The sequence below is a fragment of the Buteo buteo genome, chromosome 17, assembly GCF_964188355.1.
Source record: "Buteo buteo chromosome 17, bButBut1.hap1.1, whole genome shotgun sequence".
Classification (NCBI taxonomy): Eukaryota; Metazoa; Chordata; class Aves; order Accipitriformes; family Accipitridae; genus Buteo; species Buteo buteo.
The window spans coordinates 22,413,664-22,436,890 of record NC_134187.1 but is presented as its reverse complement, the minus strand read 5'-3'; the positions used below and the strand labels follow the sequence as shown (position 1 = coordinate 22,436,890).

General features: G+C 43.4%; 2 protein-coding genes across 5 annotated transcripts in view; one reads left to right on the top strand and one right to left on the bottom strand.

Annotated features, from left to right (window-relative positions):
- Positions 1–19,407, bottom strand: part of DLGAP2 (DLG associated protein 2) — a 476,721-nt gene extending 457,314 nt beyond the window's left edge. The window contains exon 1 of the mRNA XM_075049241.1: positions 19,275–19,407. Coding sequence (XP_074905342.1) covers positions 19,275–19,292 — 18 coding nt within the window. The 5' untranslated portion in view covers positions 19,293–19,407. The remainder of the gene's footprint in view (positions 1–19,274) is intronic.
- Positions 19,408–19,753: 346 nt separating this feature from the next.
- Positions 19,754–23,227, top strand: part of ERICH1 (glutamate rich 1) — a 103,472-nt gene continuing 99,998 nt past the window's right edge. For all 4 annotated transcript variants that reach the window (XR_012653316.1, XR_012653317.1, XM_075049243.1 and 1 more), the window contains exon 1: positions 19,754–19,846. Coding sequence is in view for 2 of the 4 variants with exons in the window: in XM_075049243.1 (XP_074905344.1) it covers positions 19,825–19,846 (22 nt within the window). In the remaining 2 variants the exon portion in view is untranslated. The remainder of the gene's footprint in view (positions 19,847–23,227) is intronic.

Here is a 23,227-nt window from a genome sequence, read left to right as displayed (position 1 = left end):
ACCAGCACCCAGTCACCTGCACAGTGGCAGGTAAGATACAGAACCTAGAGTAGACCACGCTTTCCTTAAGTGCCAGCTGGAGATAAGTATGGTTACATGAGGGCATCTAGTATTGCATTAGATGTGTGGGGAACCTGAACAAGTTCCACGAGATCACATTAAGGAAGAATGTAGAAGTCCTAGAAATTAATAAGTCCTAGAACTTTTCCTCACTCCCTCACTGCAGAACCTTGTTCATCACATTGCTTGCTGCTCCAGATGACCCACACAGACATATGAGTATTGGCCTCGTGTTTGTGTAACATGATGAAACAATTATTTGGTATTTTTAATTAAATGAAAATTCTGATATGACAATCTGTGGTAAATGCTTAGAACAGACTTATTCTGAGACACTTCTACATCTGGTGTGCTAACTGTGGCTCAGTAAAGTTAAATGTCTATTTTTAAAGACAAAATCATAGCAGTTTTGCCCACGGAACAGGTAGGATGAGATTCACTTCTCCTACATCTGAACTAGTCACCCTCCTGCGTCCTTTGCAGTCAGTCTGATCTATTCAGACACCTACTTTAAAATGAGACTAATTGCACTTTACACTGACTAGACCTCCACTGATTGTAAAGAAATGCAAGGGCAAAAAGCTCAGATGGAGACATCTGCACTGTATGAATTCCACACATTGTGATAAATGCAAATAAGAAGTGTGCACTAAGTCCCTATTTACATTATTTTGGGCTGCAAAAACACCCCTACACTTGCCATTTTAGATAGCAATACCCGCCCAGTTAGCATAGCATCCCAGCTCCCCACTGAATACAGAAGAAGCACTACTGTCCAGCTCAAGTAAAAGTTAACAATATGAATGATTTTCCCAAGGTCTCAAGAAGAGTTTATAGCTTCTTTTTTATTCAATACTCATTTTCACAGACATGCACATAAGCTAACAATACCCACTTCACTCTGTTGTGATGTTAATTAATATTTGCAAAACACATTTAAAACCTTAGATGATGCAGAATTTGAGGTATTGTTATTGCGGTTTTTACATAGTTTGACTTTGGCCCTGACTTCTGTTCATGCTGCTTAGCTGTCCTCTGATGGGAAGACTGCCATAAACGTCAGATTCCCACTTTTCAAGCATTTGAACTTCATAAAATTGAAGCGATGTTTTGGTAGTAGAAGGTCAATAAAGGACTTAATAAAAAGCTTGTAGACATGACTTGCCAATCATGGTCCTAGGTACTTGGATGTTGGTTCATTAAAATTAGTGATGCTTGTTCAAAGATTTAATCAGGCACAGAAGATGTACAAAACAGGGTATTGTTTGGATTTCAAGTGAAAATCTTGAAGAAGATTTATAGGCCAAACAGCAGAGAAGGTTAGTTTATGGGAACGGGACTATTCAGTCGATGGACTAGGAGTTTCTCATATATACCTGACAATGAAGTCTTGCGTTACCACAGGCAAACAGCCAAACAAGAAAATCATGTGAAATTAATATCCAGGTCCTCAGCGAGGTGCAGTTCAGCTCATAGATCTACAATGCTCAAATTCAGGTGTCTACAGTTACCAAAGTGCCTACACCTCTGGTACAGTCAATGGTGCCTATGATCGTACGTTGAGGGCTCAATTTAGTTGCTCCCATACCAGTGCCTAGTGCCACCGCAGGTGCTCTCAGATATCATGCCTAACCTCCATCTGCCATTTCTAAAGAGCATACACCCTCCTACAGAGGTTCTACAACATATGTTCTAACCCATGCAGATGTCTCGGATAACGTAAAGCATCTGAAATACCACAGGAGTGGCCAATTGGCTGAATTTCTCAGTTGCTTTTGCTGTACCGACCAGATCTCTATGCACTATAGTGGGATCTTAGGCATGTAGGGATTGAGTCAGTGCATAATGCAGATGTCTAATGACTTACCCAAGACCTGAGGCTGGGAGACATTACATAGGATCTAAGAAAGACTGGAGTCCTTTAGCGTAGGAGCTGAGGGCCATGTGGAAAAACTTGGGGCTTCTGAAAAGGCACTAGATGTCTGAGTTGATGCAGCTGAATCCCCACATATATAGACAGACAACAACATTCAGGGATCTTAACCCTGAACTGAATATCATCATTAGATTCTGACATAAATGGTACCCCAAGAATTTGTAGCTAGATTGTAGAGCTGATTAGAGCAATAGGTCATAAAGAATGTAATTCTCAAAAGTAACCCTTTATGCTCACAGACAAGTGAAAAGGAGTCTGACGGAAGCAAAGAGTAGTGAATGCAACAGTGACATTTAGTAGCTTAGTAGAAAACATCAACATGCCTTGCACACAAACTTTATATAAAAGTACAGTGAAACATTTTTAACTGAAGAATTTACTGCCTGAATGGTGACAATGCATACAGGCTACAGTTGTGCAGAAGAAAAAAGTTTACGGTCATCTTCCCTACAAAGTATTATTTATCTATGCTTAAATCAGATTTACAGATATGTACTACATCTATGTATAGTTTATCTATAAACTACTTATTTCTCTTATTATATGAATAAAAAATGTAAATGTTTTACATGTCTCTACAGTATTAGAATACAACTGATAATGACAATGTTGATGAGGATTGGAGGGAGAATAGTCATATCTGTATTACACAGTTATCTTCTTTTTCCTCAGTGCCCTGCAGAACTAGGCTAAACTAAATATTCAATAATCAAAAGCAACAGAAAACAGTTTAGAAGTCAGTTGGACAGAAAAAATGTAACCTGCCCATGCAGCCTAACCACAAAGCATACAGGTTCTCTGGAGGAACAAAAAAATGCTGAATTTCTAATAATGAAACTATTTAGGGCTCTGTTGTAAAGCCTTTGGAACAAAGAACCACACAAATTGATTTGATTTCATGCTTACAGGACAACAGAGAGGGCTCTGTATTTACACATGAACATGTTCGTATCGAGGATGTTGAACTCAGTAGGACTAGGATGTCTTACAGACGTTTCGTATGGAGCAAGGCCGATATCTGTTAGGGCTTTTTTAGGTATTACAAGTATCCAAATATAGAATGTTTTGCATATTTTTTTACTTTTACATATAAAAAAATTAAAGTCTTATTCTGAATCATTCCAATCATTCCCAGTTGAAACCTTCTAACACTGACTCAGTTTGAGACAAACTTTGTATTGCTTCTAAAAACAGTTGTGGGTGCAGCTTGGTAAACCAGAACTTCACATGCTTTTAAATCCCAACAACAAGGGCTTCATTTAATTAAAATAATTTTTAAAAACCTTGAAAATTGTCAGATAAATCTGCTACTGACAAAGATAATGGCTATGTGTATAATGATGTGCATAATGTATACTGACAATTTATCCCTTTTACATTAGCAGGATTATGGAAGTATAACTTTTGACTAAACATGCAGTTTCAATGGCAATTTTCTTTTCAACATTCTAACGGTCAGCACAGATTTAATTCACAAAAATGCCAAAATACGTTCAGCTGGAATTAAAATGTGCAAAAATTGTTCTTCTAAAAGAATGAGATCCTTCTGTTACTTTTCATTTGTTTTCTTATTTTAACTCTGGGATAAGTGAAAAGCAGCACATTACCGCGTTGCCACTGCTGAAACCAAGAGCAGATCAGCCAAGTCAATGCAGGACGCATACGTTCCAAGAGCACTATGGATGGAGCTAGCATTTCCAGGTCACTGTACGGCTTTCCACTTTTTAGCATTTGAAACCAGCACCACAGCTATCTAGAAATTGAAAATCTTCATGTTTAAAGGACGAACTTAGAGATCAAAGCTCCCCAGTTCAAACGTAGCTGGTGAGGAAACACAAACACATTCCTTAAGTGACTGCTAAACTTCCCTTACCAATACTTGAAGCAAAGGCAGTATCAGGTATTCCAAGTAGACACTTTTGCCTCTGCCTTATATTCCATAATTCTTAACTGCACCCTACTTCTCTACCCATCTACTTTTTTTTTAATGCCAAAATATTTTATGCCTCTGATATTTTTATGTACTTAACTACAGGCAGCAATTAGAATGCTTGCACTTCCTGGCTACTAACATTTAAAGCTCCTATCACAAGAGAAGGAGCATGTCATGTACTCATAAGGAATAGAATCATTACCAACAACTGCTATTATTGGCATGTTCCAAACAGACTCCGAACCAGCCTTTTTCTACAGCTTAACCTCCTGCTGCTCAGCAAGGAATAGAATCACTAAGCATCTCAGAAGATCAGGCAAAAATGTATTTACTGATTTTTTAAATTTTTTTTTTTTAAAAGGAAAAAAAAAAAAAAGAAGGCATGAACCCCAACCCTGCTCCTGCGTGGAACTACTCTAAAACAGACTTTTTCTGCTGTCAAGAAACAGGTGTGCATGAGGCAGGACATACAACTGAAAGTTAATGCAATGTTAAGACACAATTTTCAACTTCCTGCAGAATTCAACGCACGACAACAGTGGGTTCAGTTGCAACCTTACAGTAAAGAAAAATCAGTCATTTCTGATGTCTTTATGCACAGATGCTGACTTTAAAAGCATCTTTAGCAACAGTCAGAAACTACAATTAAAAGATTCATTCCTTCAAGACTTGTTTAACAGTATGGCCAAAATTCTACTGGAATGTATTAAAAAAAGAGACCACCCGCAGATTTCCCTGATGGGATTCACCATACCAATATATACACCCTTTATGACAGAAACCTAAACCCGCCTCTGCGCCAGTTGTCCCAAGCCCCAGTGCTGACACAGCCAGCGTTCCTCAGGCATGGGGCAGCGAACCTGCTCCAGGGTGAGACCGCATCCCCCTCAGGGCTGCCCACCTCGCTCCGCTCACCGCACAGGGAACCAAGAAGTACCAGTAAGCACCAGTTACTGCCCAGATGGAGGTAACTACAACATACACATTTAACCTGAAGAATCTCATACCCAGCGACAAAAGTCTCAAAGAAAGAACTGAGTCCATGAGTCCATTTGACCACCGTTTCTCTTTCCTTTAAAATCAGGATCACATAAACATGTAAAATAGATCAAATACTGTGAGAAATAACAGATGCAAGTTATGAAAAGGAACTAACGTATTTCATCAAGAGTCACAGAATTTGCTAGGCAACACTTCCTAGTACCATACATATGGGACCAGCATTATCCACAGATGTAAGCAATGTTCTTATTTATTTCAGAAAATATTCAATACAGCAAATGAAAGAACCAACAATATCAGAATTATAATGGTGAGGCAAGGAGACAGCAAAAAGAGGGGAAAAAAATCTAGCAAGGGAGAGCTGCATTGGTTTTTATGAAGAACTTAAAAATGCTTCTCCGTTGGGAAAAGCCAATCCACTCCGCGACCTTTGACTGTGAGAGCAGGGGCAGAGGAAAGACGATGTCCGTAAGGCAAGGCAGGAGCATCGCTTTACACACCTCAGCACCCACAGAGCTCAACCGCGCAGCACCAGTACGGAGGAATTCGTAACACCGCAGGTGAGGGAGGCACAAACTGGGGTTTCACCAGCACCTGACTTCGCAGTTGGGCTACACAGACCGAGACTGGGAAGAGTCCCCGATGCACACAAGGAAGCCAGGGAGAACAAGGTCCAGGACTTTGAGGAATAGGTACGCCAGAGGAGAAAGGGAAGCCTGGAACAAAGGAGGAGACCCCACACCTGCACTTTTACTACTCATGCCTTTGAAGGACTTCAGAGTGAGGTTTTGTTGGGTTTAGTAAACTGCTTTACAGAAAGGCAATATTAATTAGCTAATAAGGGTTGTCATAGCAGGCCTGACACATACGATAAATACTGAGGGTCACTGGATTTTTTTTCGTTTACTTAAACCTTAACTTATATTTAATACTGCTTATTGATTTCATTTAGACCAAAAATAATTTCATCTTCTGAAGCAGTATTTAAAATAGATCACGCATTGTCAGCTCTTTCAAAGGAAATTTCTAAAAATGATAGAAAAGCACACGCAGCCCTGTTCGGGATAAACACTAAATCTGTCTCCCCTCTCAGTCTTTACTGGCGATCAGCAGAGAGGACCACTGACTGCGGTCTTCCCAACACTGCTACCTGAAGGGAGGGCAGTGTCAAAGTGGCGGGGCAAGTTTTAGAGCTTGTAATTACGGTTTGGTAGTGAAACGCAATATGCTGCTCGGCCTTAGTACGGCCTAAAGACATCGTCTTGGATGGAGAAGGCAGTGATCTTCAGGTGCCCCCCCCCCGCCCCCAGCACCTCCTCCAGGTTTCTCTGATGCCAGCAGAGGAACAGCCCAAAATAATCCGGTAATTCTCATCGCGCCAGTGACTGGGGCAGCTCACAGCAAGTTCAGAGAGATGGGCTACTCACTGACACCACAGAAAAATGGACTTGCCCACCTGCAGACAATTTAGTCGGCCACAAGCCCCAGAGGTGGTACGTTCACCACCAGGGCAGAGGCAGGGCAAGAGCTGCTACGGCGTCGTGTGGGGGAGTCTTGGTGTCGGGCACCCGGCACACCTTCAGTGGTCATCAACGGAAGGGGGGGCTATCAAACAAAGGGGACTGCAAAGTTTGGGGAGAATAACTTGGTGATGCTCTCTCTTCAGGCCCCAGTAAACATATATCCCAGCCCAGTGGTTTGGGTTATTTGGCTACTTTTCTGACAAGAGCAAGAGCAGAAAGAAAATGCTGTTTCCCAGTTTTCCGTTACAAAAAAAATAGGAACATAGATTATTTGTTCATATGTGACATAGTGAAGCCAAAACTACAGCTTCTCTTGTAGGCAGTCTTTGTTCCTTATGACTTGAAAATGCCCATACTTGCTCTGTCCAAATTAGGTGATTTATTTTTTTTTTTAACCACATTTCACTCAAAGAGTTGATATATTCAAGTCACTCCTCCTGGGTAAGGCTACGTTGCAGTATGACACAGCCCAAACACGATGCTAAAACCAAAAACCCTGCTCACAACAAGGCGTGTGCTTAGGGATGCCTTCACCAGCTGGCACCTAAAACCCAGCTCTGAGTTCAGTGGCAAAACCTTCCTTGTTTACCCGTAACTCAAACGGCTGAATTCAAACATCTGAAATATTTGAGATGGCTGGATTTCACCGGGAAGTAGGCTAATTTGCGAAAACTAAATACAAATAAGCTGAAGTCTGAGCAACTGACAGCTCAAATTTGCACACAGGCAGCACAATGTTCTCCAAGCATATCTGGAGAGCAATTTATGTGTGCTCATTTATTATATCAAATAACAAACACAAATGCATTTAAATCTCTACGATCTGTTAGTTTTGTTTTCCCAGTGAAGTTGTTTCCGTCAAAGTCGATGCTTACAGGGAGGTACAGTCTCTTCGACAGCTCCCCTTGGTGTGACGGCAGCACGTGCCTAGGGCAGGATTTGGTTGCTTGCAAATGGGCGCCTGGTGTTATTTGGGAAACCTCGAGATACCCGAGGTGGGCAGATACGGATCACGTTGGCAGATACAGGTTACGTGGGACCCTTCCGAGGCAACGGCTGAAGGGCAGAAGGGTGACGACCTGGAGTCCCAACGTGGCCCTGAGGCCGCCCCGGGCAGCCGGTGCTCCCTCAGAGGCACTGGGTGCCCCGGCCGGGACACCAGCCAGTCTCCGTTGTGCCAGCCGGGTCCGCATGGGCGTCTCGGAGATGCGACGGCACCTCAAGCGATGCCGGGCACTAAGGGGAGCCCAACCACATCTCGTCGCCAGCGCAAGCCGGTGCTATCAAAACGTTTCCTCCTGTCAAAAATGAGGATGCTGCTTTCTCCTTCACCCCTTGACTCACTCAAACAACACAGAATCGAGCACGGGTAAAGCAAATAAACTGCCGGTGGGCAAGAGAAAGCCTGCAATTTTCACAGGGACCAAACCACAAATGGAAACGGAGATTTCAGTCAGCCCCCTTTATGGCATCAAGAAAGAAGCTACGTGAAGGCCCAGGTTCAGGCACAAACACATGGAGGGTGTTTTTATGCGAATTCACAAATACGTCACTTCAGCACCACCTGAAATTTAGTAGTCTGCTGTGGGAAAAAAACAATGAAAATGCTTTTATCAAGGAAATTCAGAAACATGTTGGTGTTTCCTAGTGACAACAGGCAACGTTCCAGAAAATTCTTTTCACTGATTTCTGACTAAAAATTTTACGTCACGTGTGAGGAAGAAAAAAAATTCTATACATAACCACTAAATGATACTACATTATATTTCAATTTTTACAGGAATCAGTTCTATTCTGGTTTAGTTTTTCAGTTCATGAGCTTTCCCATATACTTAGGAACAATTAACTGCCTCCATATGGAAAAAAGTGAAAATATTACTAGTTTCATCTTCATAATGACTATATGAATACTAATTTGCTGTTGCTCAGTACTGTTAATTCTATATTATCTTCTGACTTTCCACTTTGTTTTGTTTTATTTTATTGTACTTTAGTCACTTCTTTTATCTTTTTTTTTTTTCCTGTGGGAATATTTAAATTACTCTTAAAATTTCTGTGAAAACTAAGGATACTAAAGATGTTGAAAAGTTACTGTTAGGTCTGCAGTCTTAACCCTTTCTCTACTCTCCTTTGTGGAAGGTATATAAATGCTTGGGTCTAATCACAATTTGTTGCTTATGTACACAGTACAGATTTTTCTAATAGGTTTATGGTATATAGGTTGGCACAGATTCCTGTTAAAACAATACATGAAATATCAATCAATCAAGAAGAATACCACAAAATCCTCTAGATCAAACCACACATTTTTAGTAGCTATAGCCAATAAATAGTAGTACTGGATGGTAAAGTAAATTTATAGGTACAGTTTTAAAGTGAAGGCATCAAGAAGTTTTTACTAATATTTCAGTGTATCCATCATTCTTTCATAACAGAGACATCTTGCATGCACATACATTGCTGTTTATTTTGGTACTTCTTGTAAATCTTTCAGATGAGATTTCACCAGTGGTAATGATTACAAGAGCTGGACATATTTACGAAGGGAGGACAAGGCTGGAGAAGAGGTTTTTCTGTTTTGCTCTGAAAGAAATTAAGACTAATGATCACACTGATGTCTTTCAGAAGAGAATTCACACAGGAACAGCCTGGCTGCCAAGAATACTTTGTTCCTTGTGCTCCAAAATCAGAAACATAGGAAAAAATTGTTCCATTGGTCAAGAGGAATGCAGCTTACGTGGCAAATCGTGATAATAACAAGAAAGATATTTCTTCAGGGTAACTTGGAGCAGCCCCATGAAAGACGTTGAAAAAGAGAGGCAAATTTTATTCATCATTATGTGGAATTATACAACTGAAATTAAGAGCGGTACAATGTTTTCTTGCAGTAAATGACTTCCTGGGGGGGAGGTTGACAAGTTACCCTATTTTACAGGTAATCTGTTTTTCAAGTAAAGAACACTACAAACGCAGCCTGGCAGCTACCTCTTATCAGCTGAGCTCCTTCTAGACATTTTTACATATCAAGATGCATTATACAATGCTGATGACTGTTTCTATGATCTGTGCAGTTTTATCTTGTACACATGAAAATATTTAAGTCTGTCAGTCTTTCATGCTGCAGCTTATGTACGATACCTCAGGAAAGAGACGCTATGCAGTTTGTTCCTGCCTGTCACATGTAACCAGAAGAAGACAACCAAAATAGTCATCCTCTGTACTGCCCTATTAGGATCTCTTCACTGTTACATTCAGACACTTTCATTTATAGCTTTGACCATTTGTCTCCTTTTCTTCTGGTGCCAAGCAGTATCACAATGCTTCCTTAAACCCCTCCGTAATACTCTTTTTTCCAATGTTAACTTGGGCTTGCTCTTGTGTCTGATCACCCTTCGGCTGATACATTGCAACACTAAGAAGTGCAGGAAAACACAAATGTTAACACAAGCTGTACTTAGAGCACTGATCTTTCAAGCAGTGAAGGAAAATGTTATCTTTCATTTTAGCGCTGTAATCGGAATGTAAGGCTTCATACATTCTCTTGATTCTCAGGTATCCCACTAGTTTGCTAAGTTTCAGTGTCCATGTACATGCTGTGGAGTAACAGATGGACATTTGTCAGAACATTTTGAATGAAATTCCATCAAATTAGAAAGCATACCACAAAGTTTTTAAAATAACGGAATGTAATTTAAAGAAATTAATAAACAGGTAGAAAATATTCTATTAAAGGAAGCTTGGGAAAGGTGTTTGTCAACTTTCTAAAAAAAACTGAAAAGAAAAATAAAATCTATTAGTTGGGTACACAACTAAATAAAAGGTTACCTACAAGCAGACGCCAGGAGAGAGACCGGAGTCTGAATGTGATACAGTTATATAGGAGAAACTTTCCAATTTTATTGATCAAAGCAGCATTCTACAGCCTGGCATACACTGCACTTCTCAGCTTTGTATTTTGCTCCTTCTGTATCATTTTTTTAGGACAGCAATTCATGACAATTTTGGAAAGTAAAAAGAAATAGAAAATCACACGGAATTGATCAGAGACCTGACACTGGTTAGCAAAGGAAGTATGTTTCATAATTTATCCATTACAAGGAGTATTTGAGAATGACTTCCACCCTGCTCTGAATCATAAGCACTGTAGATGTTAAAAGTATTAATGTATCAGATGAGACATTTACTAAGGAATGTACAATCTCCAAAAGCACCATAAAATGAAAACACTGTTTTGAAATACAGCAATTAAGAAAAAGAATGAAATGTATGTCAAAAAGAAAACTCGAAACCAAACAATATAAAAGAACATTAACTACACTATAAATGACCTCAAGAATGAACACACATTACTATAGTAATATAGAGAACAAACTGCTAATTGCTTAATGATTGTCTCTCTGTAACTTTACATACCAAAGACTGGTGTTCGTCAAGGATTAAGCCTGTCAGAGACTGGTGCTTGGGAGTGATGAGCAAGAAAGAACCATGAACAATCACAAAACTTAATTAAATGTTTGATGTATTTACGATCTTGTTAAGAAGGCACAAGTAGAGACCTTGCTTGAATAGATAGGGCCAGAAAAGATAAGAACTCCTGCCTTTGTTCTCATCCTTGTAGATAATTTAGTTCAAACTAACTATATGATTTTACACCACTAATGAGAACTTAGATAATAAGAGCACTAACGAGCACTGATGTATCAAAATATGTAAAAGACCATACTGCGCAGAATCACCTGAGGAGGGTCAAATAGCGGACAAGTGAGGAAGACTATGGAAGACCACCAGAGGACTCATGAAGACCACCAGAGACCTTCAATGTGCCTGCGTAAAAGACATTTGCATATGCTAATAGTTTCTCGGAAATCTATTGAATATGTATGTAGAACATGTACTTAACCTGCACAATTAGGCCCGACGGCGCGCACGACTTTGGTGGGACTACCCCTGTGCTGCCCAGCGCTGAATAAACATACCTACTTTACAATCTCACTGATTGTGGAGTCTGTTTTCCGCACGTCAATAGGAGATCTTTAATTGGTGGACATAAGAATATTTCCACTGATTTACATAACCTTTAACAATTTATTTTAGCTGTAGAGTAACATTTTTACGGAGGGAAAAAAGAAAAACTTTGGGAATTAATTTCAGAATTAATCTATCCCTTCTTGATTTGAAAATTAAGGTAACAGACCTTCAAACTATTGAATTTAACTATTTAGATCTATTATAATGCTTCAGTCATCTGTTTCATTATTTTCAAAGGTCAGTGTATGTGCCTTTGAATTCCTAAAGTAATATATAACTTTCTAAATCTCATTGCAGCTGAAATCTTGAAGTGTAGATAGTTCAAGTTTTCCTAAGAAAGGTCAGTGCAATATAAGAATGTATCACTTTACAAAAGGAGGAATGAGGCTGAAAAGTAACACAGAGACATGCTTTCTCTTTTAAGAGTGTCATCCACGTTAAGATTTTAGAGTAGTAAATTCTAAATTATCATTTAAGAAAACTGTTATCCAATTACTTAATATGGATACATATTATTATAAAAGTACAGGATATCATAACTAATTGCATCCCTCTTCAACTTCATCAAAATAATTTCTTTTGAAACACCTCACTTACTATATTCACCTCTTGCATAATGAATAAAAACTGACGTGCATGGAGATGGGAGACGCTATAGAATCCAATGCATTTCAGGACTGGCAGCAAAAGTAATGCTGCATTTTCAGATGTACCACTGCCTTTTCTGCATATAATGCCATAAACTGCAGATATTTGTGACAAAAAAACTCTGAGCTACAAATCATAGTATACAGCAGTTTAAATAACCTGTGGTTGTGAAGGAGCCATGCCTAGCCAATGTGTAACATTTTCATTTCTCAGCCTACTAAAATGTATGGGAAAAAAGCAGCACTCCCATTTATCCACTCGCATTCCAGAAAGGAAAAGAGCAAATTTAAATTTCTGTTAAGCTACTAAGGAAACACCACTTACATTAGTTATTTTAAAATTAATCTCTTCAATATTAAAGTTATACTCTTAAATCCAATAATTCATCTAGCTCTGAAAACTAATTTTGGACATTTGCAGTATGAATACAAACTACAGTAGCTATTCCTAAATGTCACCATTTGTAAACAGACCCCCAAAGGAGTGAAATCAAAATCTCAGACTGAAATAAAAATCAAATGACAGTGTATACAATGCATAACAGGAACACTGAACAATCATGTTTTTAAAATGTCTTACCTTTAAGTGAAACATTATGGCAAAGATAACCACAAAATGGCCAAAAACCAGGCCAGATGCTGGAGAACAAAGGCACAAGTCGCCATCAAAGAAAAGATCAGTTTCACGTCCTGCAGCCAGAAAGGGCTGGAAACATCAGAGGGGCTCGAATTCTCCTTCAGAAGGAAGGTGAACCTTGTGTCACTCTTACCAATGGGAGCCCAAAGTCTTCCCAGCTAGAGGATATTAATACTTCTTACTTGTACGCAACATCTTGCTATGTGATGTCTTCATGCTCCAATTTTTAAAAAATAAATAAGTATTATTAAGTCTACATATTATTTCCTATACATCGTGTTTTCATGAGGAAGCCTGGTTAAGGGTATGATAAAGAATTCAGACAGATACATAGTCTTTTCAAGAAACTTGATTGTGCTTTTTCACTGCCTTTTCTAGCCTAAAAAAAGGCCCAGATTCTTCCTGTAGCTTCAACTACGCAGGATTTGAAAGGCTGCAGATCAAGGGAAGTAAATCAAAGGAAGAAAAGCAAGCTTTGTCCTCCTTTCTGCTCATCAGAGAAGATAATTGTTATCAATCTCTAAAACTAAAGAATATTATTTGTTCATTTAAGTGAAATCCGCTGTTGCGCAGAGGATAAAGGTGGCCTTATACTGATGCTCTTTGGAAAGAATTTCAGTCTGCGTGAATGAAGCAAAAGTGTCATCTTTTATCTTACTTGGACTCTGTTTAGACAAATTCAATAGAGTAAGAGTGTTTATGCTCTATAGCTTTATATCCCAATGACTTATTAAGCCATAAATCAATAAGAATGTGAAAGTGGAAGATCCTCTGGGGTTTCTTCCTCCCCCCCTATTTTTAGATTACTCTATAAGAAATAAAAGGAGTAGTAACTACTTGAGATTCTCTCTCTACTGTCTGCCATTCAGGGGGACATTCAGGGGAAAAAAATGAGGGTCAAAAATAACCTTCCACTTGTGCCAACTGAAGCTATTTGTTCAGTGTTATTTTTATAGGCTACTTGTGAAACTAGAAGGCAGGTGCGAAAGCTGGGAAGTTCTTTCTACTCCTCACTGTCAGTAAAATACACAATAATGCAATAATGCAATAAAACATACTTCTGTACCCCTGCAGCTGCACGAGCTCTAAGAACAACCATGCAAGAGTGAAATGGTTTGGACAAAGTTTCCTTAAAGGCTACGTTGATTATCTGCACCATTAATCATACCGTATATGGTTTCTATGAAAAGTCACCAGCCTATCCAGTTGCGAAACTAGGAGAATTGCTGGAGACTTGGCGGATATTTGATGATATGCAATTTGCATAACATTATTAAGGCATTACAAAGTTTTACAATGCAAGCCATACTGTCAAGAAGTAAAGAATCACAGGAAACTAGTTCAGTTGACCTCCAATACACAAAAATAAATCTCATGTAGGAAATCAACATATTAAAAAACCCTGGCATGCTAAGGGCAATTAGATTCCAGACAAGCTTAAACAATTAATTTGCATTCTCCCCCACACCTTTGGGATTATTGAAAATACAGCATCACCTAAATTAAAGAAGAAAGAGAATAAGGACATGGTATAAAAAAATGTTTTGAATTCTTATTCTCAGTACTGACCTGCTACCTCTCCAGGGCAACGCAGGGGAGTTGCTCTCTCTGAAAGGCAGCACTCCAGAGGCTGAACACTGCCCAAGCAGCCTCTCAGCTTCCAAAATGAAACATGTATCAAAGACACCTTAAACGGCCACTACACGAGAGACTGGTGTCCAATTTCTCCCTAAATTTGTGTTCCTTAGTTTTAGGCTTTCTTAACTGTTTTCAACTTCACTATCAAGACTTAACCTTTACATTTGCTAGAATAAACTTTGGCTTGCAACAACTTTTTGTGTTCAAACAGAGCTCAGGTTAATCTGACAACCCTAATATGCTCTTCTTTCCTTTGACATAACAAACTTACTTTTTAAAGAGAGTATTTAAGAGAGAAGATACAAAATTGAGAGTGGCAGAAGGATTTTGGGAGGAGGACGAGCAGCTATGAAGGACTCAAGATGGGGAGCTACAGATAGATAGAAAGCTCTGGTATATACTTCTCTTCCTGTTATTTGTGCCTATGTACAGTCTGAATCTCTAAATTAGTGGGTTTTGCCTTGTTGGATTTATGTATGTATTTGACCACATTTTTGACATGTTTCATTACTGTCAATTTATCTACATCATCTACACACAGTGGTGGCAACATCTACTGAAGATAATAGACACTGACTCCCCTTGTGAGATAAAAGCCTTCATCTATGGTATAACCCATGCATCTCTGCTAACTGCAGGTATATACCACATTGACTACCAAAGGTGGAAAGAAAGTCTTTTTAGATTGTAAGAATATATGGTTATAAAACTAATAAAAAAAAAAAAAATTTAGAGGGCTAAAAGGCCAATGCCATATTGGAAGCTATTCATTTTCAAAACTGGCAAGGCAGCAGAATGTGTCAAACGTGGAATAAGAATGCATGGAAGATAAGTAAATTTTATGCACAAAAGCACTATTTAAGAAAGTACAGTGAGAAACATAAAAGCAGAGTGAGACCAAATATATATGCATGCGTAGAAACACTGATTGAGAAATCTAACTGCAGTGATTTCCATCCTCTCATCACAACTGAGCGTGTACTAAATGAATAAACTGCTACTTGACATTTCCTAAATAAATATCACGGGAAGAGTACTTACTTTACTTTAATGAATCATTTTGGCCCCTACAACAGAAAGTAGCTGTGATGAACTATAATCTGTTTCGGGAAATATAATTCTATAATGGAGATATATATGGACTTAAATATGAGAAGTTGTGGTCTCCAACAGGTCTCCTTTAAAAGAGATTCTGATTCATCCATGCCCACTTCTACTTATATTTGATCATAGCTGTTGACATGCTGTATCTGCCATGCAGAGAGATATTTCTCTACCAGAGGTAAGAAAGCCATATGGTTTGTGGATGACTACGATTTTTTTGCAAGGCAAACTGAACTACACGATTTTTTTTTTCTCTAGTTATTCAAACAAAACTACCCATTTAGCAAACAGAGTATTTTCAATTCAGGTGGGATATTTGGGCCCATAAAATACATTTCTAAGAACTGAAAGTCTCTCTTAAATACAATCATAACTGATGAGCTAACACTAACTTCCTGCATTAGTGGTCCTCTCATTCACCATGCATGGTTAGATAAACAAATTCACTGTAGTGATGAACTGAAGCAGCAAATAAGACTTGTCTTGTTCATGGAGTAGAACTGAAGCAGCTGTTTTTGCTTGACTGATGCAATTTGAAAGGGCCCCCAATGGCATACCTCAGAAAAAACAGGGGTTTATTTCAATGTTCTTTTTATTACCAAAATTACTCATAGGTTTATCATAGCTATACAAGGAAATTGCTTTGACTACGTGTAATTGCAAGCAGGAAAAAAGTTCCTGCCAAAGGCAGGTGTAAAATAACATTTTACCACCTTTGTTAAGGCACACAAAAACTACCCCAGTAATTACTCCAATGTCCATAATTTAGCCAGACAAAGCTCTCAGTCAAGCTGAAATTTAGTCATCCAGACTTGCATCTGTGAGTATTTCCTTTAGAACATCTACATCAGAAAAACCTGTTGTAACTCTGAGGTGGTAACTTGACCAGGACGGGGAATGGTCAGGAAAGGCTGCCGAGGTAGGTACCCTCTGCGTGGGATGCTACCTGGTGTTCAGACGCAGTGGGAGCTGAATACCCAAGCTTCCCTCAGGATCAGGTATGAATGTCCTATTCGAGGATACATTTCTCCTATCACGTCTACCAACTAATATTAAAGTAACTTGCTTCATACATTGGAATTTATTAGAATATAATTTTTAGTTAGGCATAAGGGACCTTGACATTTTTGCTTTGATTTGGTAACTTCTTTTAACAGCTTGGCATAGCCAACAACATCACCACTAATACAGGTGGGACTTTGCCCTGAACAAGTGTGAAATCCTGATCCCATTAAGTCATTAGGAATATAACCACCAATTCAGCAAATCTTGGATTCGACTGTGCGGTTTCATGTGTTACATAGACAAAACACATTCTCCTCAACACCTCTGTCAAGAGCAGTCTATGTTTGCTGGCTGTCAAATGCTTGTTTAAAGCATTTATGACTCCACTCAAAGTGTAACTTCAACTTGTACCAGAAATTTAAATTCATTTCAGAGGGTCTAGAAATTCTAAAAAGTTAACAACAGACGTATGCCCTGCACTATTCTAGTGCAAATTAGATACATGTTTAACTAAATGCAAATAGCACCTTATAGAACTAAAATCAAAAGCTAAAAATAATCTAAAATAGAATCAACAAATTTATTTGACAGTCCTAGTTTTTACTTCATGTGTAACTGAACAATGGCATAATAAACGCATTCTTTAACTTAGGATTATTATGTCAGATCACACAGGGTCTGACTACACAGCACTCAGAATTAAATCTCCAATGCATAACACTGTAATTCATAAAACCGTTGAACATCATCTGAGTCCATTTTAACCAGATACCAGACATCTTGAAAAGCATGCAAAATGATGGGGGGTGGGGGGGAACAACCTTTCAAATATAAACGATAAAATCTGGTTAGCACTGTAAAAATAGCTAGAAAAAAATAAAACTTGTAATTCTGAAAGAAAATGCTTTGTGCAAACCATCTGGAAATGACTTGAAAGTATAATTGCTATGTTGCTGAAAACATAGAAGTATAAAACTTCTGCGCTTCCCATTTTACCTGTTTTCCAGATAAAACACAAAGGCGGAGCTGAAACTCATCACAGATGGGAAAGGCTCACACCTCAGACGCATCTGCATCATGAAACGGTTTCATCCCCTGCTCTACCCCGGAGCCGCCTTCTCCGAACGAGCCCAGCACAGCCCACACGCCTCCCCTGCCACATCCCCAGCTACACCAGCGCAGACCACCCCGCCGCCCCGGCCCCACGGGGGACTCCTCGGTCGCCTGCCCTCGGTCACACACCGAGGTGACCCCTCCTCCCGGGGGGGGGGTGCCCGCTTGCGGCCATCTCCCACCTACAGGACGAGAGGCATCCCCGTGTTCCAAACGCTGCCGGCGACTCCGCTTGCGGTGCCGCTCCGGAGCACGCCGGAACACACGCCGAGCGCCAACTCCGGCGCTCCAGTTCCACCGCCGTGTTCTCGGGCTCACGCCACCTCGAGGGTCCGTCTCCTCCCGAGGGCTCCCGTTCGGGGGAGACTCGTTCGAACATCCCCCGCTCCCGGGACGCGCGAAGCCGGTGCGAGCCCCGTGCCCTCCCGGAGCGCAGGCGGGAACGGCCGGGCGGTTCCCGGCTGAAGAGCACGAACCCTCCCAAGTTTCAGGGAAGTTGAGGCCGGAGCGCTGACGGCCGCGTTCGTGGGCGAAACGCCAGGCCCGTACGGCACCGGCACGGCCGGCGGAGCCGGGGCACCACCGGGCTAAGAATTAGGCTGCGACGGCGGCAGAAAGCGGGGCCGCAGCAGAAAGCCCCTTCGGCACTTGCCGGCGGCCGGAGGGCTCCCCCCGCTCCGCTCCCCTCCCGAGGTGGCGGCCGCCGGGCCGTTCGCCGGCTCCGCTGCGGGAGGCGAGACGGGCCGGAGTAGGACGCCGGCGAACGGCTTCATTTCCCCGGCTGACGGTGTCTCAAAGGACCGCGGAGCCGGCGGCAAACGCCACGGGGAAAGCCGGCCCCGGCCGCCGGGGACAGCGCGGCAGACGCCGCCGGCCCCCGCTGACCGACCCGACCGCGCCGGGCCCCTCCTCGGATGCTGGGCTGCGGCTCCGCCGCCCCCCCCCGGGGCCCGGTCGCCCCTCCAGGGGGGCTGTGAGAGGCCGGGGGGAGCAGCGCGTCCCCTCCGACGTACCCGCGCCCTCCGCGGCACGGCACGGCACGGCGCGGCGGCCGGGAAGGGAAGGCGGGGGGAGCGGCGCAGGCGGCGGCCGCGGCTGCAGCCCCCGGCCCCCTCTTGGCGGGGCAGCCCCGGGAATCACGCGCTCCCAAAATTTAAACCGCCGCCGGTACTGCGGCTCGGAGCGCAGCATCCCCCGCCCCGCCGCTCCCTCCGGCCAAACCGGCCGCACGGAGGGTGCCCCCCCCCGCCGCCGCCTCTCCCCGCCGTCCGCGGCCGATGCCAGCCCGCGGCCGCCCCGCGCCGGCACAGGGCACCCCGCCGCGACACCGTCCCGCCCGAGCCGCGCCGCGGCGAGACCCCCGCCTATGGCCAGCGCTGCGCCGGGACCCGCCGGTGACGGCGGGGGACACCACAACCGACGGCGCGGACGGCGCGCCCCCCCCCCCCTCCGCCCCGCCGACCGGGCACGGGTCCCCGACGGCGGCGGTCCCCGCGGAGCAGCGGCCGGAGCCGCGGCAGCGGCACCCCCGTTCCCTCCGCCGCCCGGACGGGGGCATCCCGCGAGGAGCGCGGCGCGTCCGCCGCCCCGACGGCGGCCCCCCCCCCCACTCCCCCCGTGCCCTGCCGTCGCTCCCGTCCCTCCGTACCTTTTTCAGCGCTGACATTCTAGTGCATTATGAACGCGGCGGGTGCGGGCTGCGCGCGGGGCTGCCGGGTCAGGTGAAGGAGACGCCCGGCCGGCAGCGGCAGCAGCGGCGCGCGCCCACCATCACCCCGGCGACTCTCACCCCGCCGGGGCGCCGCCGCCGCCGCCCGCTCCCCGCGCGCCGCCGGGGCCGCCCGCCGCGCGCCGCCCCCCCCCCCTCCCTTTCCCGTTCCCTCCCCTCCCCTCCCCTCCCCTCCCCTCCCCGCGCGCACCCCCGCCCTCGCTCCCGCGCGCGCGGCGGCGGCGCCCGCCCGGCTCTACGCAGCCGCGCTCCCCCTGCCGGAACCCGCGGGCAGCGCGCCGGCCGGGGCGGGCGGGCGGGAGGGAGGGGCAGCGCGGCCCCGCCCCTGCCACCGCCTCCGCCAATGGCGCGCCTCCAGTCCCGTGACGGACAGGCGCGGCGGCGAGCAGGAAGGAGGGCGAGCGCGGGGCTGGCGGTTGCGAGGGGCAGGTCGGGCTCCTCGGAGGGGGCCGCCCGCGCGGCCGGGGCCATGGCCCTCAGCAGGCGGGAAGGTGAGGAGAGGCCGGGCCGGGTGAGGGGACGTCGAGCGGGGGCGTCTCTGCTGCCGCGCCCGCTCCTTGGGCTGGGGACAAGGGAGCCTGGTGGGGCGGCGGTTGCCGGCCCCGGCCGCGGCCGCCCTCGGCTGAGGCGCGTTTCCGCCCGGGCGTACCGTGCTGCCGCCGTTCCTGTCCCTCGCCGCCGCGCCTTTCCCCGCGGGAGAGTGCGGTGGGAAGCCGGAGGTGGGCGAGGAGGGGAGGTCCGGCAAGAGGGGCTGTGGGCGGCCTGGGGTCGCCTTGGGGGGATGGCTCCCGGCGGGAGGGACCCTGAGGGGAAGGCGGCGGGCGTGCAGGGCGAGGGGAGGCACGGCCTGGTGGTCTGAGCCCTTCTCGGAGCTCCTGTCCTGTAGCCTCTCCGGCTCGGGGCTGCCGGGGAGAGTTCCTGCTGTTTGGTGCTGCTGCCTGGGGGTGGGGAGGAAGGGTACGTAAAACTACTGCTCTAATCGGAAAGTATTTTAGGGTGAGCACCTCTTTTTCTCAGTACGCACGTGTATGTGTACTCGTTAGTGACCGCGCAGCCTAGCTTATTTAAAGCGAGTTAGTGCAGTTCTGACATAAGTACGGTACTGTGCTTGCAAAGGAAGAAAAAAAACCCCACACCTTCGCTTATCTAAGCATAACTTCAGTCCGTTTGGTTTGCCTTTATTTTTTATATGATATGGCTTTGCTCAGGAAGAATGCAATAATAAAAATACAGGTGTTCTTTAAGTGATACCTTGTTCTTAAGGGGGGTTGAGTTGGGCTGAGCTATAAGAGAGTTGAATGCTTGCCTACTGTAGTGACTTTGTGGCTGGCTCTTGAGTTTTCAACCGGTTCCAGCATTCTGAAACTCGAATCCTTCCTGTGAGAAGAACAACGTGAGAGTGAGACTGAACAGCAAGGGTTAGTGTTTAAGCTACTTGCTGACTGCAGCTGGTGATGGTTTTGAAAGAAGTAGAAAACAGAGTAGCATTCTGTGGTTTAGATGCAGCTTCATTCTGAGGAATGGAGAAGGCACATGGAGTAACTGTTTTGTTTCTAGTTTGACTTCCTTTGAGGAAAACCAGAGAATTGCAAATTGATCTCTTCTGGGAGAAGGTTAGAGAGTTGTGAAGAGTGAGTTTATTCACTTGTAAATAAACGTGTGACTCCAGAGCCAAGAATGGGGGAGACAAATTACAAAGCACTCAAATTGTTTAAAACCAAAGGTCAAATAGAGAACTACTTGTTTCAGTACGGTGGAAGAGAAAGCTGGAATGATCGTGCTGAGTGACTGCCTTTACTGTGTAAAGTTAGAAATCGCTTATGTTTTCTTCAGCCACTCTAAGGACTGATGACTTAAGATTGGGAAGAAAATACAGCGAGGAATACAAGGATAATAGGATGCCACGTGGTCACCCAGGATGAAATAACAAAACTGGAAGAGTTTACAACATCATCTGCTGAGCCTCAGCAGCCAATAGCACGTATGGAAACTGTTGACTTTCTATTGTGTAAAACAATATACATTTTTTAAAAAGACAGGTGTCTCAGAAAAGAGCTGAAAAAGAAGGTTTAGCTGCTTCTCTTTAAGGTTGTTTTTGCTCCTGTCTATGGGTGTAGGTTGAAGATGCTGAAGATAGACTTTTATCTGCATTACAAGTGAACGCTGAAGTTTTTTATTTTGTATTGAATGGGGCCATAATACAGAAAAAACAGGACGGTCAACAGCTTGTAAGTCATGGGTCTAATTGTCAGCTAAGAAAATCTAAATAGTGGAAAGACAGTAAACCAGCAGTGCAGGTGAGTGAAGTGCACTTCACTTTGCCAGGAAAGGGTTGGGCAGGTGTAACTGAGAAAGTGCAAAGTGGTTTTTTTGAGTTTTGTGGGGCTTTTTGTTTTTCAGTTGCTCATGTATCAATGATTCATAACAGGGCTAGAGGTACTAGCAGTTGTCATTATATGTATTACTGACAGGATTATTATCCTCTCCGGGACAGCTGAATTCATAATTCATAGCTGTTAAACATCATCAATTGCATCTTTAAAGCTGTTGTCATCATTCTTGAAAGTTTGGCCAGCCCCAAGGTAACACTAGAGTTAAGATATTGGTGTAGGTGTCGTATACATTGTTGACCTTAACTGCTAATAAGAAGTGATACAGAAGTTAGTATGCTGGACAAAGGATGATCTAGCGGTACTACAGGGGACTTCCTATTTGAGAGATTAAACTAGAAATCGGATACGGCCAACTGATAGTCATCAGTAAAAACAGTAACAAAAGGTTTTAAACAGAGTATTGCATCAAGGAGTGCTATTCTCATGTATTTGTGATGATTCAGATGACTTGGGCTTGGGGCAGGAAGCTCATACTTGTCATAGGGATTGAAGTGAGATTGCGGTTCCTTGGTTTTAGGGTTTTGTTGGTTTGTTGGCCGTTTAAAAAAAAAAAAGTCAGCTATTAAACAGCTTAATTCTTGCAGAAAAACACACCAGGTTTTTTTTTCCTTTTTCTAACTGTTTAAGAACAATCTTGCTTCTTACAGATCTTGGGGTTTTTTATTATTATTTTTGTTTTCTAAACTCAACATAATTTTTTTGAAAACACTTTGAGGCTTTTTCTGGGGAAAAAAACCCAAAAACTTTTTTTAGGGTGGATGTCTTTTCTTTCATCAAGATATGTTTCTCAGTAAGGGAAATATTAATTAGAAGTGGAGTTTGATGCCTGACGCTATTTTCTTTTGCTCTGGGAGAGGTATCTTTCTCCTGCCCCCCACGCCCAAGCAATTAACAATGCATATTGCTTTCAGTGACCAAAGATTTATTACAGCTCACCAAGATGTAAATTTTATTTGGATTGTAGTTGAATAAATCACAAATATCTTGGTTTTGTGATTAAATGTAGAAGTTGCACTACTGCAAGCATAATTGACTCTGCCATTAAAACCTTTTGGGCGGGGAGGGGGGGGGGGGAATCTTAGGCCTTTTTTGTTGCTGACTTCAACGTTGTGCCTGGATGAGAAATCTAGCCAAGGAGAAAGGCCAACATGGAAATGATAGATCCAGCAGCTTTCTATTTAGAAAGTCTGTGAGGGTAACTCATGCTTACAGATAGCTGAATATGTGGAGCCTGACATAATGTGGTCTTCGGGGTTCTGTGTTTTGTGGGGGTGGGTTTTTTTGGAGGGGGTGGCTTCAGGTTGGTTTCTTTTTAGAAATTATACTTTGGAGCTATTTTTATTTACTTTGCAGTGAGATAGCATGGTCCACAAGAGATAGATAGGACTTTGTTTAAACATACTAGGATATTTTTAGGAACAGGTATATGTACTTGTGTTATTTAGTAAAAGTGGTAAGTGGAGGAGGTGAAATGTACCA